Source organism: Aythya ferina (assembly GCF_964211825.1).
Source record: "Aythya ferina genome assembly, chromosome: 7".
Lineage (NCBI taxonomy): Eukaryota > Metazoa > Chordata > Aves > Anseriformes > Anatidae > Aythya > Aythya ferina.
In genome coordinates, this window is record NC_140302.1 from 1,307,997 (window position 1) to 1,332,715 (window position 24,719).

At 37.0% G+C, this 24,719-nt stretch overlaps 1 protein-coding gene across 7 annotated transcripts in view; it reads right to left on the reverse strand.

The window, feature by feature from the left end:
- CCSER2 (coiled-coil serine rich protein 2) overlaps positions 1–24,719 on the reverse strand; it is a 75,247-nt gene that overhangs the window by 36,879 nt on the left and 13,649 nt on the right. For 6 of the 7 annotated variants that reach the window (XM_084526145.1, XM_084526143.1, XM_084526146.1 and 3 more), the window contains exons 2-4: positions 17,193–18,663; positions 16,108–16,310; positions 1,807–1,897 (exon numbers count right to left, since the gene is read on the reverse strand). In XM_084526145.1, coding sequence (XP_084382271.1) covers positions 1,807–1,897; positions 16,108–16,310; positions 17,193–18,624 — 1,726 coding nt within the window. In that variant the 5' untranslated portion in view covers positions 18,625–18,663. The remainder of the gene's footprint in view (positions 1–1,806; positions 1,898–16,107; positions 16,311–17,192; positions 18,664–24,719) is intronic. The other variant, XM_084526147.1, reaches the window with a different exon arrangement.

Genomic DNA, 24,719 nt, shown 5'->3' on the forward strand with positions numbered 1-24,719 from the left:
AATTGAGACACGGAATGAAAACCATACGGATACTAGCAAAGAACAAACTTCACTGGTGGTTAGTCATGTTTGCTTAAGGGGAAGCATGAGATGACGCCTGATTTCCTCTTTTCAGAACTAATTTTGAAATCACTGGATTTTTATCAGTGAGGTGATTATAGCAGAGATACCCAATTCATTCCACATTAATTTTATATGGAAACCTATGGAAAAAAATGCCTAGAACAGAAGTAATTATCTGAAATCGATCCCGAACAGCAATAGTTTCTCCACCTGAACCACCAGCTTAAACAGCACGGATTGCTGCAGTCACAAGACACACTCCAGCTATGTGAACACTACAGATACTTGCTGTAGCAATGTGAGTACAGATTATACTGATGCAATTCAGAAAGCACTGAAGTAAACACAGTATTTCACCCATAGCCAGATTAAATAGCAAGCTAACTTTTTTTTGTGAGGCAAACATTCACCTTTAAAATGCACGTATTTTGAACATTTTTTAAATTAGTTTGAAATGAAATTACTGATGCAGATACACTACGTGGCTCTTAAAAAAAAAAAAAAAAAAAAAACACTTAAAAAAATTGATCTATCCCTTACAATTGTTTCTTAGTTTTTCCAACAGGATACCAATTACCATTATTGAAAGAATGCTTAGTGCGTGACCACAAGCACTGTGAGTTATCACATATGCTTGGTTTGTTATTCAGTCCAGGAAATTAAAAAGAAACTTAAATGTCTGAGTTGAAAAGTTGACTACCAGCACAGCAGTAATAGTCATCAATAAGCACCTTTCACACAAGTCCTTTGGAAAGATTACTGAGATTTAAAAGGTTAAGTATTGCACTTCATATATGCCACTGCTTTTATAGGTGGCAGACTATTTATTTTATTGTTAATTTGGCTTCATAGCTATCATACCTGTATGAATCTTCATCCAAAGAACTCAAACATACTGTCAAAGCAACTGAATTACCCCTTACTTCATCACATAGTTGAACAGTACACAAAACAGGCAAAGCTTTTTTCTTTCAGTGCCTGTTTGGACAGGGTAGGACATGACTGTGGTCCACATCCAACTTTCCGTTCATCTGAAGATATTGACACAATTCTCACAGCCAGTGACAATTGTTATTAAGTTGGAATGACCAAAACCAAATGCCTCAAAGGAGGTTAGAATTTGAAGAAGTGTGGCATTAATTTGCCTGACCCAGTTAATCCTGGTCTAAATTTCTATTATGAATTTTTATTATGTTAGTGGCATCTGTCTTCCCCATGAAAAGGTTGACAGCATTCTCACAGACAACGAGCGCATAATAGACTCCTCAAAATACTGCATCTTAAGACTTAAGGCTGCTGTTACCCTAAAGCATACAAAATATATTAGGAGATAATTCTTTCTTCCACAAAATGACAACCATCTCAAGAAGAATTATGCTGTCAAAGCTGAAAATATCACTCCAGCAACATACTTCAGCTATATCTGAAAATGAAACCAAAGTACTAACCTTCAATTTTAAAGCTTATTGTACACACAGTTTAAAGAAACAGTCTGCAACAACGTTTGTTTAGTTTGGGTTGGTTTTGCTTTTCCTTTTTAATAAAAAGGCAGTAAATTTCTAACATTAGAATTCAAGTGTAGGAGTTGTATTAATTTCTACATTTCAGAAAAGAAAGTTGCCTAAATAAAAACCAATTGAAAGCGTGCATCTTATTAAGGCAGAAGTTAGAACAACGAAATCCAGAAATATCTTAAACCCATAACGTAGTTTCACAGTAAGATTGCTTGGCTACTTTACTAACCTTTGTCATGAGGTGGGTCCTCAGGCAGGTCCACATCAAGCATGAGATCATCATCTTCAAGATCACATGAATCAAGATTATTCAAGATATCCTACAAGAAAGAAAATGGCAGATGGAGCTGTTTTCATGATACCTCATTTATTCCAGTGCCATAAAGAGTTGATTGCAAAGCTTTGTTACATCTCTTCTGTATGCATATCTGATGTTGTCAGCAGCTTCTTCTCTTTTGAGACAAGATCAGCCTTACCTGAGACTGTCTACACAAACTAACAACCTTCCTACTGATCTGGTACAGTAACGGATGGATTTAAACAATTTTCTGCTTTGTACCTATGGAATGCTCCCAAGATTTTCTTACTTATTAATATTCTGCCTCCATTGTAAAACTAAATTATTTTACTTAGGATTCAAAGACAAGTTTGTGAGAAGATGTTAAATCACCTTGTTTCAGCTCTCACGTCACACTGATCAAAAGATCATCATGTCATGGAAATGAAAAGGGTGGGTTAGGGACCTATATTTTCAGATTCAGATTTACTTTGTTGCTATATTTCAGCATAAATAATAGCCAAAGCCAGACTCAGGACAAATACTGCCCCTCTAAAACGAAGGAATATAGAGGCCTAGAGGCCTCTCCATTCTTAATGTTACCAAAGGCACCTAGCACTTCAGAAAAAAACAAGAAACTTAACTGTTTAACGAGCTGAGAAATAGTACCTAATCATGCTTCTGGCTTTTAAGCATGTTTCAGTGTGGAACAGAAGGAGGAGAACACCTATATCCCTTAACATGTTTTGTCAGCCAGAGATTGGAATAGTCCCAAGGTTCTGACAAGAACTTACAGCTCCCAGCAGCTTTTTCGGCCAACAAAATTTAAAATATGTAATTATCAGTACCAAGTGCTGCTGCCTTTTGTCTTTAAAAATGTGCTTATATAAAGCTGTTTCTAAAGTTACACAACACGATGTTTTGTTTGTAAGAAAGATAATAACACAAAAATGCAGTAACATTAGTACCAATACTCCATTCAAAAAATTAGTCAGGTATATTAGAGGAAAACAACTGCAGTGACAGCAAAGTCAACTGATAGTGAAAGAGACAGAGATTAACTAACCTCTCTTCCTTTAAGAACACCAACAGTACAAAAAAAACTCAAGAGGTCAAGGCTGCAGAATATTCTGTTGGAGTAGCCAGATGCTGCTAGCAACATGCTGCTGGAAAGCTATGTCAGACAAAATGCGGTACTTGATTAGAGAACACAGCCTCTCTCACTTGATTGTTCAAAGACAGATAAACTTATTAGTACCAAGTGATCATAATACAAAGCAGGTCTAAGGAAATTGTTAATGGTTACACAGCTCTAAAGCTCTTGATCTGTATTTTCTGAAATCCCACAAATAGAAGTCATAGCTTTAAGGCCTAGGATTAGATTCAGACGTTTCACATCTGCTTCTTTTCCAAGCACAGAACTGCAGATTTTTCTTAGCTTTAGCAGCTACATCTAAAGATGATTCACAGGACCTATAGTGAAAACTATTAAGGTAGTGTTTTGCTAATTACTTCTCACTGGGTGTTGCAGATATCAGTAAACACTTAACTGCATACTAGTACACAGACTATCAATACACCGCAAAAACTGTATTCAATTGGAAAGCTATCCCTTCGCCAGCTAATCATGTTAGATTTGCTCTGTCAGAGATGTCAGAAACGAGTAACATTGACAAGCATCGCTAACCTGTTGACCCAACTGTTCTTCTTCAGTATTCCTATAGTGTTCACAATGTACTCCTCTATTTTATTACAAATGGTGGAAAAAGCTAAGGATATTTTAAGATTTTTTTCTTGACAGAACAATAAACATTCTCCATTTCTGCAGGGAAATGCATTTCTTGACATTGGAGAGAGGATATGAAACAAAAAGTTAACATTCACTTCATAAAACATGAGCAATATCAAGGGACAGTTGAATACTTGAGACAAAACCACCTCGTTTTGTTATATTCTAGAAGTCCTACCTGAATAATACTGCTTACATGTGTCATTCTAAGTACTTACAGAAAAAGAAGAGAAGAAAAGCACAGAATATCAGGACACTGAATAATAAATTACTAGACTGAATAATAAATTACTAGAGAAAAGCTTTCAGAAATTGCAAGTAATTTAAACAAAATGCAGATTTACCGTTCAGGGGAACAGACTGCAGATGTTCACTTATTTTTACATCCATTAATTTACATTTTTCCAGGAACTCAAATGTTTTTAAGCAACGTGTATTTTTTAAGCAATTTCGTAAAATGTAGGTGTTGGAGAGGCAAATTCAGTTTGTTAGTTGATAAATTGCTTCTATGCCATGCTTTGATCTTCAAAATTAGTACGAAGAAGCACCATTTTTCCCTACTGTGGGAACCTTAATGAACATGACAAATTAGTTGAGCAGTGGCCACAAATGCTTAAGAAAGTTGAAAACATTGCCATTACCATGCAAATGCATTTTAAAGTACAATAAAAAAACATAGTATGTCAGAGTGTTAACTAATAAACCCAGATAAGCCACTTTGCTATCCCTGTACCAGAGCTTCAGAAGTCTAATGATGTCAGAAAAGGTCAGCATTTGAGATGCCAAACATACTTCTCTGTCAACAGCACATTTCATTATGTTTCCCTAATTATACATTCCTGAACCGCACCGAGGCAACTCCACGCTAGAAAACAAAATCTGACTATGAAGTCTTCGCAGTATCTGGACCCCATGTGAGTTCCCTTTGAGCATTTCCGACTGTTATCTAGGTAGGAAAGATAACAGGAGATGAACTGCTATTAATGTCATCTTGAAATAGTTACAAGATACACTTCAGGTTTCATCAGCAAGTTTGCACATATAAACCTCCATTTACAGGCTTCGGTTATTCTCACTGCTGTGTAAGGAATTTAACTACAAGGCAGTAACGTTGCTGAGAGTGCTCAACAGCTGCTAGCATCAAGTTCTGCCTTGAACAGGATGTAGAAATTCTCCAAACTACACCAGCTACAACCCTATAGATTATTACATGTTTTAGCAAGTACTAAGAGTTCCATTAAGGGAATAATCCTACTTGGTTTGTATCATTGAGAAGAATAATGCATTATAAAGGTGGATAGCAGCTGGTCAAAAGAGGCGATTCTCCTGCTCTGTTTAGCCTGGGTGCAGCCTCACCTGGAATACTGCACGCGGTTCTGGGCTCCACAATTTAAAAAGGACATTAAGGTCCTAAAAAGCATCCAGAGGAGGGCAAAGCTGGTAAAAGGGCTGGAGGGCATCTCCTGTAAGGAGAGGATGGGCACTCAGGTTGACTAGCCTGGAGAAAAGGAGGCTGAAAGGTGACCTTGTTGCTCTCTGCAACTCCCCGAGGATGGGAAGTGGAGAGGGAGGCGCTCCTCTTTTCTCCCTGGTATCCAGTGACAGGACGCACAGGAATGGTTCAAAGCGGTGCCAGGGAAGGCTCAGAGTGAACATCAGGAAAAACTTACGAGAGGTTAGACTGACACCAGAACAGGCTGCCCAGAGAGGTGGTTGGTGCCCCATGCCTATCAGCATTCAAGAGGCTGTAACTTTTGGTGAGCCCCAAAGTGGTCAGGCAGCTGGTCTCTGACCTTCAGAGATCCCTTCCCACTGAACTTTTTTTTTTTTTTTTTAAATTTCACAAGACTAGATTCTCAAGATGTTACAACCTATGAAGACATACAAACTGCGTAAATTAAAAAGTCCTCTGAACAAATTTCTACCATAACCCTCAAAATACTGGAGTTATTAATTACTTAAAAGACAGAACAGTATAAGGAAAACATCTTTAAAAATTTCACATGCAGGACGCCAACCAAATCTTACAAAAAAAAAAAAAAAGCTAAACAACTAACACCTGTTAGCATTACAATGTACTTCCCCGTAAACTTCAAAAAAGCAGCTTGCCAAAGTCCCTAAATCATTTAAAGCAAACAGGTGCACTTGTCACATTCCACAAAAGAAAGAGAAGTCAGATATCCTGGTCAGACGTCAACTCCATTCTTTGTCTACGACCAAAGAGAGACTATTTAAATAGAAACATCGGTGTCTGTGTTAGCAGAACAGCGAACAATACAGGTGCTACACAATATGGGTTTTAACATGAGTCTGATCCTGTAGCAATGGATACATTACTACAAATTCAGTAATATTGATTTTGCTTCATATCACACAGGAGGAAACAGTAATCAAAGTTCTCAAAAAACACTCTTGAAACAACAGATAATGTAGAAGGATTCTGGGACAGGAAACTAAATTTCCAGTCTAATGTATAAGGCTCTAAGAAGTAAGTAATTGTTTCAAGTCAGTTATTCGTTTAATTCATCCAGAAATGGGAGTCTTCACATTTGCAGCATCAAAACAGAACTATATTTTGCTATTTTGCAAATAGCAAAATTTAGTTTTAGCTCCAAAAACCTTAACAGAGAAGGTGAACTGAAGCCTTTGCAATCATTCCTCCAATTTGAATTCTTGGTGACAGCAAGCATCACTAAAGAAAGTGAAAAGTATTCTTTTCCTTAAACAAAAATATAGAGTAGATTTTCTTTTACATATAATACCTCAGTTTTTCTAACATTACTTATTCATTACATGCAAGACCGTATACAAATATATATACACATTTTTTTTAAAAATATATCAGTAATCCTTCCGGTATGCCAGAGAGAAAGGCTAGAATTCTGCAAGATACCAAGAACAGGGTAGGAAAGGAGCTATTTTAAATGTAGTATGCTGCAAGTCATATTAGGGATAATTAAGCCCAACATCCAAACAAGTGTTTTATCATTTTGTTCATGCTCCATTAGGGAGTGTTGCCAAGACAACAAATGCAACAGGACCTTTGTTCTGAATACCCAAGACATTTTAACTATTGGATATTAGTCTTAAATAATGATATATTCCTCTTTGAAAACATTTTTATAAGGGCATTGTATGTTCTATCTAGGTTTACAGAACGCAGACAGGAAATAATTATTAGGTTAAGTTACTATCCACTATTTCTCAAAGAGCAGCTAGGCTCGCTGCTTAATTATTTTAATTATATGCTAGAACATATAAAAAAAAGAAAAAGTTCAAGAGCACAAAGGGAAAGAAAAAGAAAACCTGAAATATTAACTGTTCTGTTGAGATTTTACCAATTAATAAGCAATAGCGCTAACCAAGCATGCAGCACAAGTGAAATCCCACAGCCACAAAAAGCGTTCCTTTACTGCCATCTAGCCCCCAGTAATGAATCTACAAAAACACACCAGGAGGGAAAAACAGTCTGACCTTCTCTCTGCAGAATTCCAACAACGGTTAAGAATGTTTTGTAATTCCAGTTTTGGTTTGATTCACTTTAGAGCACAGTAACAGAAAGACATCAACATTAAGTGTAATGAACATACGCCATATCTGATCCTTTCTACTCATTGCTTCTGCTTCCAGAAAAGTCTGCCAATAGCAGAAGTTCAGCTTTACTTCTTAAGTTACTTGCAGTTAATGTACAAATAATGGACCGTTTTACATCATGATGCAATATGTATTTTTTACTTAAACTCTTAAAGGGCAAAAGCCACTATGAATGATGATGTTCTCGCCACTGACTTAAACTTGCATTAGAGCTGCGAGGTTCAGCCTACACGAGTATGGTGAGCAGAAGGCCTTGAGAATCAGGAGGAACTACAATTTAAGTAGTTTGTTACCTCAGGACTTCCAGGTTACCAGACATCCTGTATGATGGGTCTACTGCTCTTTTCTAGGGATCAGTAGAGACACACCAATATGCTTCAGCTCTCCAAATGCTTTTGAACTTGGTTTTACTGCCTTTTCTTAGGTACAACCATCAGCGGTGAACTTGAAAAACACATAACATGAAATACCAAGAACGATCCAGTTTAATTTGGCAATTCAGTTATAATAGAAGAGCTATATAAAAATAACTTCAGGCTTCAAACAACTCCCAGTCGATAATGAAATCAAAACAATCTGAATTTAGAAGAATACCATGGGCAAGGTAGCTACCAGGAGATCAATTAAGTTTCTTCTGTATACTGAGTTTTAGTTATGCCCTAGCTAGAATTTCCATGTGAACTGAATATGACTTTTTACACAGCATTTGTGTGTTCTTATACAGGTTACTTAATACAGTTGTTTCTAATTAAAAAAAAAAAAAAAAAGGAACAAAAACCTCAAATATTTGTTATTAAACCTATTTTGACCAGTCTTTAAATGAACTGTGCATCATGTCTTTAGAACTGTGGAGACAGTAAGCCTGGAAATGGGTGTGCACATTTCATCCAGAGAGACCAGATTTGTACATACTACAAACATAATTGACCCTAATACATAGAAGATACAGCCCTTCCTCAAAGTTTCTGATGGTTTGTAACTGAAAGTCAGTCACAAAAAGATTCAACACCAGTGTTCTTATAACTTACTAGGACACAGCTTCAGGTTAAAAAAAAAAAAAAAAAAAAAAAGGAAACTGTGTGCCAATCCATGTGTTTTCTATCAAGTTATCTGTCAGCATTCAGAAACCCAGTTAGATTCCTGTCAATTCATTTGGTATACTCTTAAGTGATTTTCTTGTTTGCACTGACAAAAAACACCAGAGGTACACCAAAATTAAGACTCTACTGTTCTTTGAGCACATGCCTACCTGTTTCAAGATTTCCTAGGAGCAATGAAAACAATGTGTGATACTTGAAAAAAAGACAGCAACACAATTAACTGAAGCACACTAGAGTACTTCTGAAGTTCCCTTATAGAAAACTGATGCCGGTTGGTAGAACAAAGAAAAACATCAAAAAGGAATTGCTGTAAACTAACTAAAAATACTACACTGCATATGCAGCTGCAAACTCATACTGGAAACCTCACTTTAAGCTTATGAATTAAAAGTAGTACTAATTTCTACCAGTATTTATTATTATATTGCACTCAACACATCTGCTGCTCTCTCTCCCCACCATACAAAATCAAAGCTGTCATTAATGGCCACCATAAATGAAAGACAGGAGCATGAGAGAAGTTGCCTTCCTTGATTTCACCAACCAAAACAGGATGAGAAGATTTACTGTGTCAATTCTGCATCATACAGCTCTCAAAGCCATATATACCTTTTTATCCCAAAGGAAAAAAAAGGTAATTTGCCATAAAAGCTTGTTCACAAAATGTCATACCTCTCAAAGCAACACCACAAGAGATTTGTGCACTGTAATACAATCATATAACCTCTTAATAACATTTGACAGCAGGGACATGCACATCACCCAAGACACAGACAGAAATGCCATCTCAGTAAGCAGTGCAGTTTCTCACTACCTCCCGTTGCTGTAACAATTAAGCTCTGAAGCTGAAGACTGGAGTGGTGGTGGGAGGGCAGACAGCAGCTATTTTCTCTCAGAAGGCAGCGCCTCTGAAGTCAGTCCCTACCTCCATGACATTTATCTACGCCACAAGCAGAAAACTGACTGTCAGCAAACACACCTGAACAAGTGGGCAAGGATCACTGCTAGCAAAACGCACTGAAACAAGCAGGTACTCTTAAATCTGTATTACCAGCAATTTTACATCGCACTTGCACAGTTTACTAAAAGCTTAACTGGGGACACATTGATGAAGGATGCTCTCACCCTGATTTACTATGTCCAGAAGCGCTATCTTCTCAAATTGAAACTAAATGCAAAGAAGGTGACACTTCTCTAGCCTTTCTGAATCTTCTGAGATCAGAAAGCTGTACGCTTGAGTCTTCTCCAAATATCAATTATATCAATCTAATTAAAGTTATAAAGTTAGAACATGACAATTCAAGAGAATCCTCAGTTCCAGAAGAGCTCAGATATACATGTAACCTCTGCTTAAGGTGGTGAGGTTAACAGCAACACCAGCTTCACATTTGTGGCACACAAACACATGCCAGTGAAAAATGCCTTCCCAGGCTGACATTTGTATGATATCCCAATCCCTGATTCTCTGTGTTTCTGAGCAGGAGGTCTGAACCACTATGCATTTAAGTAAAACTGCTGAAGCTCTTTCATAACGACGCTCTAAGCAGAAATACCAGCTTATCAAGGTAAGGTATTTCCAAGAAACATTTTTCTATCAGAAGTAAAATTCAGACACGGTGTTTGTCATTACCTAAAATACATTAGTAAAAGCTAAAATCTCATAAAAGACTTCCCAGGCTACTCTGATGTCTCTGTCAAAAAAATAAATAAATAAATAAATATCTTGACCTAGAAACCCAACAGTCATGCTTTTGGGTAAAGCAGCATGAAAGACCAATGGATTACCTAATCTGCCTTGCAAGACAGGATTTCTTTGGTGCTAAATGCAACAATCGAAAATTCCCTGAGCAGAAGCAGAAGATATAAAACTCCAAACTGCCATTCCACATTAGTGATGCTACACACACTACAATTCTCTCCACAAGAACTGCCTCCAGTGTGCTGGGCCCAGAGGGAAACAGTAGAAAGAAGTACAGCATATTGCCAAGTATCCAGCACTACCTATAGTACCAGTATGCTGGCATTATACTTGCAGTCTCATTACACTGATGCAATGAAGCCTAATTTTTATTTGAATTGCTACAGAGCAAAGTTGCTTGATTTCCTCCTCCATGGTCCAGTTGTACCACGACAGTGGCCAGATAAATTGGCAGCAGCAGCAAAGACCAAAATGACTGGGAGCTCATAGCCATGTTAGGCAGCATCTTTTGGTGACAAAAAGGACTGTCTCCTTCAAAACCCAAACGATACTACTATAGTAAAGCAAAGAGACAGGATGGGGTCCAGGAAGAGGCCACACCAGCACATTCCCCCACAGCTTAAATCAGAGCTGTGAAACACTGGGAATAAATCATAAGAAACCCTTCCTCTTGATCCACCTGAACCTGAGCAGGAAGTACAAATACATTGATAATGTAATATACACCGATGATAATGTTAAGTAAAATTATTCATTTTTAATTCATCCATCATCCCATAGAAAGAAAAATAAGATGAAGGCTCCGTGAGACTTATTTAAGGTCAGGAAGTGTTGCAGATCAGTGGCTGGAGTTCCTCTACTTCCAGGTCACAAAGCTAGCTATTTTATATACTACCTGCAAGGATGCTCAATGTATCAGTGGACAAAATTTTTTGGTTGATCCTGTCTCTTACATGGGGGAGTAGGGGAAGAGCTGAGTGGTGCGTAAGTATTTCCTAACTGGAACATCTCTGATAACAGAGATGGAGCATTTTAACACCAATTTGCACACAGAAAAGCAAATACAGGAATGGGAGATAAAAGCTTCAGATTTTATAAATCTACAGATTTCAGTAATGGCTTACATGAAGATACCACAAAAATCTAAACACATTTAAGAGTCTTTGTTTCAATAAAAAATATGTATGTATTCTTTCCTATGAACACAGTTTTTACATTGAAGCAGTTAATTTCAAAGGTTTTTTTAAATTTACCTTCAGCTTCCTAAGATCTTAGACACTTCACTTGCAGCATGAAAAGCAGAAAAAGGAACCAAGTTTAAATTAGATCATTAGACGGAATCTGCTCGTGTGCTTCTTATAACTAGTTTGCCCCTCAAGGCCTCATTTCAAAAGATCTTCTTTCTAAAGCATCTCAAAAAACAAGTGTCTATATATGAAGAAAATATAGATATTTAGTTCCATTATCTCCTGTTAAAAAGTGAAAATGAAGCACAAGAATTTCTGAATACTCTGTACTGAATGCTTCATTATTTCAACAACTGCTTCTGATGAAAAATATCACGATGCAACCACTTCTCACTTTCAGCATACTATTTAAATTGCATTTAAGTCTGTAAACATCACTATTAGTTCAGAAGGTCTCTGTCTTGAAAATTCTTCCAATGGATCTTACACAGCGCTGCTAGCACGGTATGGAGACTCGTTATTCACCTATTTGGAATAAGCATTAAAAATTGGTAGTGTTTAGAATAATTCAGTAATTCTATATTAGTATGACATATATCCAAATAAAAAAAATAAAACAAACACCACACACTGAGGAAAAAAAACACTTTCTCGCACATGGTAAAGTTTATGGGGTTCAAACCTCATTGAAGCCATCCAAATACTACTTAAAGAACTCTTGTCTATCTGAATAGCCTTTTTATTCCATACTAGTACACTACCTTAATAAAAATACAAGCACAAGTAAGCTTGCAGCTGTAGCAAAGTAATCCAAAATCCAAAGTCCAGAACAGCAGCTATGGATTTGGCACTATCCCATTAGAAAGGATGTACAACTAAAAGCAGAAACGGGTAGAAGACAATACTTCGAACACTTGGCTCTTTAATAGCGAACGCGTTGGAAGTATGCATACTACAAGTCTCAATTCCTATATAACAAAGTACTCATCTGGTACATCAGACTGTCATTTAAAGTTTAGTCATTGAGAGAAGGAAATGATTTTAAAAACTCAATTACTTTTAAGTAACTAAAACTACTGTAAGAAAATAGCAAGTACCACAGACTGAACATTACACAATGTCATTTTAGCAAGCTCATCTTTTCTGTAGTTAAGAAGTATATGCATTTGAACAGCATATTTCAGTGAGTATCTGTGCCTCTAGAACAATAAGCCATGCCACAATCTCAGAAACTAGTTCAGAATCTCCCTTTCCAAATTCGCCATCACAGAGGAAAAAAAAAAAAAAAAGCGTCATGAGATTTCAAAAATGCTAGGAAGCTGAGAAAAATGTAACCATTTCAGACTCTGTGGCTGAAACTCTAGCCACACTGATAAATGACAAAGCAGATTCTTTCCACTGAGATCTAGATTTCATCCCAAGAGCAATTAAATTCTAAGCAAAGCAGCTAAAACCCATCTGTCTCTTCAAGACGGATTTCAATTATTGTTCCATAATCCTATATCCTTGTCACTAAATTGATGCTCACTTGGTGTATACCCCAAATACCAGCTTTAGTTCAGTAAAAATTCAGATAGCAGAGACATACACAGTTACTAAAGCCTCTAATAACAAAAGGCCAGAGGATTGGATCTCTGTCTAAGAGAGGGTCTTCATACAACCTGATAATAAAGAAAACACAAGTTTTCTAAACCTATTAGTGCAAATGAAATTTCTTTGAAAGAGGAAAAAAAGAAACAACTTACTCTCTAGAGGCATTAAAAATGCTAATTGAAAAATTTTCATCTTGAATTTTTACTTCTTGCAGACCCCTGTATGGTAGAATATTGTAGCATCTTTTAAAAGTAGTAATACCTCATAATAATACAGGGACCCTTGCTTGGATTATCTATCCTATTCTCAATGTAAATAAGAGCTTTAAACTTCAAAAAAAACAAACAAACAAACAAACAAACAACAAAGCTTTACTCAAACAAACACATACTAAAGATTATGTTTCTCATGTGTCTAGTTAATACAATGGATAGCACAGAACAACTCAAACAAGCCTTGCTACAGCAAAACAGTACTTTGTTTTCTGTTAAGGAAGGGGGCGATTAGACTCCAGGTAGGACCCATGTTTTCATCCATTCTGTTTATATGTATATTATTTCCAGACAAAAATAAATGAAAGCAAAAAATTCAGCAAGGTTCATGTAGTCAAGCAGACTACTGTATATGAAATGAAGTCTTACCACTCTCATTATCATTCCACAGACCTAATTAACACCACCCTAGGCAAATAGGCCAAACCACTTCTCATTTGACTACCCAACAAGGTCTACACTGCCATCTATACATTTGTTGATGCTATAGATGGCAAACAGATGACTAAACACTGCCAATATTTACCATCTTATTATGAGTAATTCAGATGTACTGCTGGAATCCCAAGCATCACAAAGGCTCACACTGCTCCTACTCACACCAGCCTAAAGCCAGGGAAACTCCAGAACCACCTATCTGCTTCAGACTTCCCCAGAAGCAATACTTCCCAGGGGCAGTCAGGCTGATATTAGCTTAAAAGACTCTTATCAGTTGGATTTTGACAAAGATTTACTGCTTTCACCTTCACAATACTAGAGGACAGAAAAAGCACAATTTGATCATACACCTCCTAGCAATCAAAACATCAACATATGCTGCCTAATCACAATAATTATTCTCACGACCTTCAGGGTTTTTTTAAGCTGCCTTTATACTCAGTGCCTTCAGACAGAAGCAGCAACAACAGAGAACAAAAGCTTATACTAACCCACCCAACATCACGATTCTTCGGAACTAAGAACTGTATCAGAAATTCTTCTACATCTGAAGACTAAACGTGATGAGTGTTTAATTTGTAGGCTAAAAAAAAAAAAAAAAAAAAGCCTCTAAATCTCATTCTTTCTGCCAACAGTAACAAGCATAGGAAAAAAAAAAAAAAAAACAGGACTCCCACTAAAATGCAATTCAACAAACATTTCAGAGTGCAGCCTCTCTTAAAAAACAAGTATGAACACAAGATGTATTATTCATGTTTCCCTTACTTAGGATGAAAATTCAGATGAAAATATAGTGCTTACTGCACTACAACTCTGGAAAAGAAATAATGGAATAAAAATCAAAATGAGTGGAAAGCACGATTTTATTTATTTATTTATTTATTTTTAAGATTCAGCATTAAGTCTTACACCCCTCCTTCTTTCTCCACTACATCTAAACCAAATAAGTTTATTCTTCCACTTTTAAGACCTCTCTAGCAGCTATTTACTTTCAATAAAGAAATTAACCAAAACATTGAACAAAAATATCATAAGCTTCTAACAAACCTCTGCTCTTTTATGCTTACAACAGCTTCTATCAATCAGAACATCAATGTTCTGAAATCAACACCTTCAATTCATATAAATGCGTAAATTAACGCATGGAGGATATGCACATCAAATACAAGGTACATAGCCCAAAAGCCCATGAAAGCAGTGCCTTTTGTTTTGATCAACTGCACTGTATATATCAGAAATATCAATTTCAGGTTTATCAAGGAGAAAGTTTAAGAACTTTTCCTGGTATATGCATGCATGTGACAGGGAGAAGGGTGTTTATTTTTGCAGTGCCCTATGTTAAATTTTTTCCTGTAAACATCAGTATAACTACAAAGTCCATACTGGAAAAAGAAATCTCAAAATGCTTTTCCAAACTGGCCATAATTACCAAGAGAAGTTAATAACTATTTCTAAGCTTACTTTTAAGCACCACATCCCAAGATTGTAATTTAAGACAGAAAATGAACAGCACCACAGGCAGCTGAAAATATATCAGGAATTCCTCTTATGTAGTTACATATAACAATATAATTATGTAGCTATGCCCCAGTTTCAGAAAAACATCTATGCTGTTCTGCTGTTGGGCTAGACAACCCTAACAAAACTAAAAATTAAAATCTGACTTAGAGCCACAAGGCCCTTTCAAAGGCAGAAAACAGCATCTACACTACTGATAATGGCACTGATGACATAATACTTAGCACTTCTCAAATTTAAGAAGCTGGAGACATTGATTGATTATACCTAATTTTTCTTGGAAGTTCTGAATGAATAATATCGTGTTAATATAATCTGAGCCGTCTTTTAATTAAGCAACCCAAATAAGTTAGAACAGTGTTTCTGTGGAAAAGAACGAAGGACAGACAGACAACTTACATCAAGCCTACCAGAACCCAGAGGCTGGCTAACTGACCTCAGCTGAAGGGTTAGAGCGCTGCAACTACTCTCCGTCTACTCCAGACAGAACGTTTGATGCAAGTCATTTGTGTTTAGTGGTAAGAATATGGCTATTACTTATCTTGCTTTCTGTTTTCCAGACATAAAGAGTCCAGTTCATCTGATGAGCTAGTCAGCTACCTACTTTAAAGATGCTATGCTTGAACAGACAAATGAAAATAAATTCATTTTGAAAAGGGTCCTGTGCAGATATAGGATAGAAACAAATCAATGGAAGTCAGATAAGGACCAACTGTTTTCTTGTTGTTACTCCTAGGTTTAAAGACTGGTAGGAGATATTTTACTTATTTGCTGAAGTAATTTCTTTATTGTTGAATGCCATCATGAGATTGCATAAGGAAGAAGCTGTGTTGTCCCAGCTTTAGAATGGGGAAAAAATGCATGTAAGCAGCCTAATTCAAGGCCATCTGTCCAGAAAGAGGAACTCCTTAACAAGAAGTTTCTTTCAGAAAGCTGTCAACTACAGAGGAAAGAAGAAACAGTTATCAAGTGAAAAAAACACATTAATTATTTTTAAAATATACATCAGCAATAAAATGAAAAAGAAACTACAGAGATTCAGATGATGCATATAAATACATACTATGCTGTTCATTTCTGAAGACTCGTAACTTCCACATGGATGGACACTTCCAATAGGTTCCAGCCCTTCTTCATCCCACATGTATGTGCCATCAGAGCTATCAGATGGAGAAAGCTCAAAAGAGGACCCAGCTCTGTAATTTATCTCTGGAGAAATCACACTCTCACCAGTATTCTTTGTACTTTCACTGTTGTCATCCACTGCTTAAAGAAAACAGAAACAGTCAAGATTCTAAAAAACAACACAATATTTAAAAAAAAATACAAATTAAGATGTGTAAAAACATTAAAGTCTCAATAATAAACTGTGTTCTAACAGAAATATCTGAAAGCATTCTACAATATTAAGAACACTCATCCTAGGAGGTAAAAAGCTCAGGCTGGACTGGCCATTACAATTAAGTATCCTTTTAAACTACATCTTTCCTAGCTTTATACAACACAGCAATTCATCTGTCAAGAAAGACACATTTTAGAATTCTGTATCTTTTTAATAAAATACGTTTCCACCTTTGGATCCAATCAACATCTCTCAAAGTAAATATATACTAAGAAAAAAATACATCAGACTTGAAAGTGCAACTTCGCTTTTAAAGCATCTTCCATCTCTTCCACTGATTTTTTTTTTTTATTTTTTTTTAAGAATTAATACAACATGCTTTTGGAAAAAAACAGTAACATGACAATTTATAAAATTAATTAAAGAGGACACCCTACATTTATTGCTGCTACTTTAAGCAGTTACAGATGTTCTCTGCCTACAGAGGAGGATATGCAGAGATCACTAGCCCAAAAGAAATGAATGCCAAGTAAGGCTAAGAGGAATTCTACAATCCTATAACAAGTTTGGCTAAAGGAGATACCACTATTTCTTATTCCAATGAAATAAGAGCTCTTACAAAAAAAAAACATGCTTGAAAATGTTTACTATCATGCAAGAAAAAAAAAAAAAAAGCACTGTGAGAAAATAAATTGGCCAGCATAGTTCCACTCTGAAAAAAATCAGAATGGTTAAACGTAACTTAACTGCAATTACAGAATCTTGACAGAGTACGTAAAATATCACACAGAATGCAAAGTATTTACCCGACATATTTATATCGAGCCAGTCATCAGCATTACAGCAAGATCCTCCACTTTCCTTGAGAGAAGTGAACGGCTCTATTGACGTTATGCTCCCATGCTCTAACTCTTGAACGCGGCTCTCCTTTTGCTGTAGTTGCATAGTTCTATTTGGATCCTCTATATCTATGAAGTCATCACTGAAGTCTTCACTCAAGTCATTTTTCTCCGAGGATGACAAAGAAGATATAGATATTTCATCTCCGTCATCACTCATGCACATGACATTTGACCCATGTTTTCCCATGCTTTCATGGCCATCGACAGATTCTGCTCTTCGAGCATCACACTCTAGAATGCTGTTTTTGTCAATTGCTCGATTAATATTTGTTGCAAGTTCAGAGTTCTCCACTATACACATGTCAGGAGTTGTAGTTTTGCCATCATCCACAATGATATTTCCAGCAAATCGCTGCCTAGTAGGCTTCAGCAAAGAAGGTCGACTTAATCTGTATCCAAAAGAAGGTGCGGGCCCAGACCCATTTGACAGTGGGGGCTTCTTTGAAGCAGGAGCTGATATACCGGAGTACGGCCTGGTAAATCCGTACTTCATAGGTTCGTTTCCATTGGGTACATCCAACTGTCGTGCATTTCTTGACAGCAGAGACGACCTCTGAGATGTCCTAACAGATAGATTTTGACTATAAGGCCTTGTAAGATCCACAGCTTTATTAAAGGAATGTGACCTGGTTAAAGATGCAGTGGGGAGGAAGGAATTCTGAATGGAATGTGAAAAACTTTGTGATCTTACCATTTTTTCACAGGAAAAAGGCTTGTTATTGTCTGTAGATTGTGCAAGGCTTTCTCCTGAACTTGTCCTTGTGGCACTGGAATTAGCTCTAGGTCTTTGCAAACCTACCATTGGCCTATTTCCATAAAATCCATTTAAGTGTGATTTTGGAGCATTGAGTCCAGAATATGAGGTCCTTCCTGACAGGGTACCTTTGGCGAATTTTGCTGAACTAGAAAGTCCAGGCAAAGACTTTGGATTTAATTCCTCTGTAGAAGATACAAACATATTGTTTTGCTTTACTGTTTTTGATGCAACTGAAGCAGTGCTGTTCAAACCCGCCCTGAGCACATCGTTACTCAGTGCTCCTTGAGATGAAGAATACTTCTCAGAATCGATTAGTTTTTCATTACAATTATGTTTGGAATCAATGTCTCTCCCATTTTGATCATGAAGTTGATGTTTATTTGATTTTCTCCAGTTGAAAGAAAAGGAAGACATACGCACAGTGCCATTGTGCTTGCTGAAATTTTTGCCACTGTTATTGCCTGCTAAATTAACAGCCGAGCCATTTGGCATAGGTTGCAAGACGCTTCCTAAAGTTTTCGTTCCATATTTCGGTAGCCTGGAAACCAAGGATGTCCTGGTTTGATTTTTTTCTTCCATGAGCTACAGGGTACATTAGTCCTTAAAGAGTGCTTGAATCTAAGGAAAAGAAAGAACATATTAGACCTTAAATAACCACACATTAAACAATATTCTTTAATGCACATTTCCATCTGTGTAGATGACTATACCACAATTATATAAAGTAACTCACGCATTCTGTGAACTCCTGAGAAATATTAATCAACAGCAGCAATTTAGCAGTAATATTATTCAAGTGTCACTCTCCACCCCCAACATTTTCATTGTCTAGATAAACTGCACTTTTTGCCTTCTTTACAGCATTAAAATAAGCTTTAAAAAGGGTGCATATTTTTCCTTTACCTATTTTGAGCAGCAAACTGAATTTTTCAATTGTACTACAATTATTCAACTATATACTTAAGACTTCATATTTAAAAAGGAACATAGCACAAGTCTGCTGTCAGCAGCATAGGACTTGCAAATCTTTAATATAAAACCTGACCAAAAGCTTTTTTTTTTTTTTCCAAAATTACTTTTCCTTGCCAAAACGTTCACACTGACCTGCCACAGCCCCTGCATGAAAGGAGATTGTGACAGACACCACGACACATAACCCTTAAGTATGAACAAATACAAAATAGCAGTAGAAGAAACATTTTTGAAAAACAACTGAAAATAAGTTTCCAAATTATTCACTGCCTTGGGAATTTCTCAAGCAATTTCTTGTGCATCTTCATGCACAAGATTTGAGGAAACTGAGACATTCAGGGGTGTTTTGTTTTTAACACTAGCGGATCAGGTTTCTGCTAGCAGAACCAGCACAGTGTATAGGAAATCCAGCAAGTGTAAAAGTAGCAAATGCACAGACCATATGAGTATGATAACCAACTTCTGAAAGAAACCTATTACTGAAGAGAGCTACTTATAATAAGCATCATCAATAGAATTCAGAATCCAAAAATTCACTATTTTTGTCAGCTGGTCATACTGCGAAGGCAAGAGATGCGTCCTAGCAGATGCTCACAGCAAGCATCTTCTCCTCATTCCAACAGGGATACTTGCCCACTACATCCTCCCAGACTCCACTCATCTCAGAACTTCCCAAGCAAGGAGCTGAGTTCATAGCCTCCTGTTTAACTGTGCTTCAGTACAGGCTTTTCTTCACTAATTCTTTGAATCATCTATTCTATTTTTCAAATAGTCTTAGAGCTCCAGAACTCCATACTTTGTGGTACAACTGTTTGCTTTGATTTGTTTAAAACTCAATAGCTGATCATTTAATTTGGTGTCCCCAATTTATATGTTATTAGACACAAAATAATCACTCATCATTGACCTTCACCTCAGCATCTTGTTTTTCCACATCTAAAGGATATCCCCATTCAGGATGAAAAATCCTGGCCATTCTTCCTCTTTCCATGGAAACTATGGTCAATTTTGGTTATCTTTTTATTCGCGTACAAGATCTGAAGAACATGGCAGCAGCTGCCTACAGCATTCAAGTTAATAAAACTCTTAGCAAAGGTGAATTTAAAAGCTTTACTTTTGTGCTGTAGTATGTGAACACAGCCCTAGACCCAGATTCTGAGTTAAAAAGATAATTACAGTACTTATTCATTTCCTTACATCTGTGAATTTTCATTCCCCACCCCCAGTTGGGAACATTACACTGCCACCTTCACTAAAGATCTGTTCCATCTGAACTTATGTCATTTTGGTGTCATGCTTTTATTTTATAAAGCCACATCTGCTTTACAGACGTATCTCTGCCTCAATTCCTGCCTTAAGAATCCCCATCTCTTTGTTTCTTCCACACTTATCCACATATTCATCCTATTATTTTATTTTTTTTTTTTTACAGATGTCTGCATCATCCTTTTGCACAGCACTTCATCTGTTGTTTTTCTGGCAATACAATACAAAGAATTTATCTAAATGCTATTAGCAAAGACTAATAATTCAGATAATAAGGGCTTTCAAGTTCCTAAGTTGTATATTCAACACTGTATATAAAGAAAAGGTTTACTCCAACACTAATTTCTTTATTTGCAAGATGAGGTTTCTCTTTTTACCAATACAGATGTGAAAGGATACCTTTGTTATGCTAGATTTTATTCATCAGTCAGTTTCACACACTGGTCTTGTAATGGTGCCAAGACAATTAATTTCACTAGTTCATACGTTATTCCCTGATACTTATATCTGTATTTCCTTCATCGCAGACCTACTACACACAGCTAGCAGGACTGAAAAGCACCCTGAAAGCTTTTAAACCATGGCAATCATGGACCACGAGAAGCAGGATGATGAGAGGTAAGATACAGCAAGTATCATTATCCTCATTCGAGGTACAGGAAACACCCTGTGTAACCAAAGCAAACACTACCCAAAGTGAGTCACTCCCCAAGCTGCAAGACCTCACTAAGAAACATTTAAGATAAAATCAAAGTGGCATAAAACTCATGCAAACTGAAGCACCCTTAGGATTTCGTAAATGAATAGGATGCCCCAGAGCTGTACTTCTGAAAATAGGTCTACATTAAAAAGAGAATCACTCAGAAAGACGGCTTTTTAGGGGCTCCTAATGCAGTGAAAATATCAGGATCCACATTCTGCAACTGGTAGAGCACAATTCCATTTAGAAACACAAATCCACAGTTCCAAAATACTGAGTGTAAGTGAATGCGTGCACATTGGAGATGTAGCCCCCAGAGCTGTACGCATTTCATTCTCAGCAGTGGTTTCTTATTTTTATACTGAGGAACGTAAGTTAGAGTCATAACAAGATGATCAGCTAGTAAGAACAGCATGTATTGCTGGATGTGCTCAATACTGTCGCACATGATAAAAGGCTGCCATACTACGGAACCGTAGTAGCTGGTATAAGACTCACCAGTTTGTACCTTAGAACATCCATTAATCGACATAAAATTGTTTTCTATCTAGTCAAGGAAAACATATGGAGAGCCACTCACAAGTACATCACCACTCATTAACTGTGCCTTAGTAACTAATGATGCAGATGTTCCTAGCTTGCTACAGCTGAGAAGTGCTTGAAATACTTCCTTATGCAAACTTAAAACAGAGAAGAGGCATGCACTATGCAAAGTTTGTTGGTTAGCTATATTTGAAATAAAGCTTTAAACAAAAAAGAGAAGAAAAATCTATCAAATTTAGCAATAATTACCTAAAGTCACAATGATTATCATATGCTTTTTTTTTTTTTTTTTTTTTTGGAAAAGATGCAATGAGCTTACAACCATCGCACTACTCAGCTTGCTGACTTTGCAATACAGCTGGCAAACAAGTAGCAGCCCACGCTTCTTTATAGAGTTTCTGCTGTGCAGTTGCAAGTATTTTTATTGGCTGGAATGCATTAATATCCCCCTATACTACAGCAAAGACAGGGACATAACGTACACGTTCTCTTCCACTTAGATCTCTGCAGAAATCATCCCAGCTAGATTTAAAACAATTTCACATGAACTACATGATGATTTACAATCAGATCAAAAAAATTAGAACTGTAATTTTGGAATTAATATTTTCAAGCATAAACTCTGTTTCTGAGCTGAAAAAAGATCTCAGTCCCCACAGAGCTGAGTAACTTGGCACCTCTACTGTCTCTAAACCACAAAGAGATTCCTAAATTCAGTCGGGAGCCCACTGTCCCTGCTGCATCTCCGACTGGAGACTGCTGCAGTGAAGCGCCTAAACCCACAGTTCAGACCCCTACCTGCCAGCTGCACAGAAATGCTGAGCACTCCGCAGTTTGCTTTGACCTTACGTAAGTGCCTGTATGTGAATTTAGGTGCCTAATCATCTCAAAAAAGACTACGACCAATGTTTTCTGCTAAGAAAATGTACTTAAAGCAACATATTTGTGTGTCTGTACCTATAAAAAAGAAACTTGCCCACAGTGTACCTGAATAAGAGATTTTTTCATTTATAATGTCTTTGAGGTTGACGTTCGACATTACCTTATGTCAAATATATTTAGGTACGTTGTATTAATTTATTTTTTTTTTATATACTCAATGCATAAAAATGGCTTGAACACTATGATGAATTCAGTCATGGCAAGCACCATACTATAGAGCCAAAGATATCCCAAAGCTAGCAAAAAATGCTCAACTCTTGTGAAGTCTTCAAAACTAAGAAAAAAGTTAAATTAGAAAGCTGCTAATTTAGCTTTCGTGCTTTATGGATAAATCCCTTTTCATATCTGTCTACCATCTCTTAGGTGACCGCAAAATTTAAATGAGGCCATTTAATGAGATTACTTTAATCCTCCAACAAGCACTGCAAATTAAACTTGAAAGGACGACCATTCAGTCCTCTAGGAAGGGTGCTTGCTCATTTATCCTTAATTAGGGAAAGACAAAATGTTATCTTCAAGAAAACTGCACTGATTGCTTAAAACGCTTCAGATAATTAAATTAAAAAACTGCTTACAACAAAAACTTGACTATGTTTTATGAGCTGTAGCTACTGTGTCGCATTTTCAATTCTAAGTTGCATTCATTTGGTTGAAGTACAAATGCTGTCAAAAAACTTCACACTACCATGTCTGGCAGATAATAATTTTGCCCCAAATCCAGAAACTTTCTCATGAAGTTCTCTCAAACTTCCTGAATTTCAGCAAACACTTTCTATTAAAAATGACGTTTTAACAGTGAAATTTCATTACCAAGAAACACAGTACCTGCAAGTTATGCATTCCACAAAACTCAGGTTCAGTATAATTTGAATTGTATTTTTCTGTATTATAAAAAATTCAAAGTACTTTTAAACCTGAGCAATCCATGGATTTTTTTAAACAGACATTTGGGAGAACAAGCTTTACACATTCTGCCCCAGGAAATGCATTATCAAGTGCACACAAGTCTAAATGGGAATTAAACTAAAGGGCCTAGACTTTACACATGATAATCCAAGGAAAAGGAATTAAGACTTAGAAACCCTCTGAAGTGCAACCTGAACAGAAAAGGTCCTACATCCCTTCAAGGACATTTGAGATGCTGGTGATAAGAAGGATATTCATTTTCACTCTCCCTTGTACTTTCCATATAGGCTTATGCACACGCAGACAAGTCTTCCAACACTAGTTCCAAGTAGCAAACACGCCATTCACAGTCTGTTTCAACACCATCAGGAAAGCAGTTTCCTGTATCATCATCTCAGCGTAGTTTTGCACCTGAAACTGCCCTACGTGTTGTGGAAGGATTCTTATAGCACGAGACAGCTGAAAGGTCACACATTTCACGTTTGGGCACCCTTAAAATATCACTACCCCTATGGCCCAGGTCAGAGAGCTAACAGCAGCCTGAAGCTCCAAACAAGTTGCTATTTGAGGGACCAAACCCCCTCTTACTCTCATGGCAGCGTGGAGCAAACAGCTGCCAGATGGAACACACCCAGTAGACAGGTGACAGATGAGCAGCTCTGCAGAACTATTGCTATGCCAACAGTTTTGTAATGCATCCTTCGTTCATCTTCTCAATTTTAAGCAGACTTCAATAATGAGAATTACCAAGCAGCAATCTTTAGATGCTTTTCTTTGAGCAAATTTGTTCCCCACACGAAGGATATCTTCTTGATGCTAGAGACAAACAGAAGTTCACGAAAGTTTGTCCAGAAACAGAAGTTTCACGGCGGTGCTGAAAACCCAAGGTAGTCACCACCTCCTCATTACTTCTGGGAAACAGGAACAGTGCCTTCCTGAAGGTGTACAGGAAGCTGGCAGCTGCCACAGGACACGAGCTTGCTTATCCATCCAGAAATATTAGGTCCACCAGCATCCATTTAGCAGCAAGCACCCATTATTAATCCGTCAAGGCGGTTCGGTATTTGGTGTGGTGTCAGACTGACAGAGCAACGAGCACAGAGCTCAGCCCCGTTATGCACATTTCTGCTATCATATGTTGGATGTTACTTAAGACCAAGTTCAGTAACCACACTTGCCAAGCCAAACCTCATAGTCTTATTATTTGCCTTCCCCAGAAAGACCAAGAAGTAAGAGACTGTCTAATTCTACTTGTTTGGCTCGGTGGCAGGTGATCTGAAGCAGCAGTTTACCCATTTTACACACATTTTTAGCAACACAAACTTGACACGTTGGTTTCCAGGGA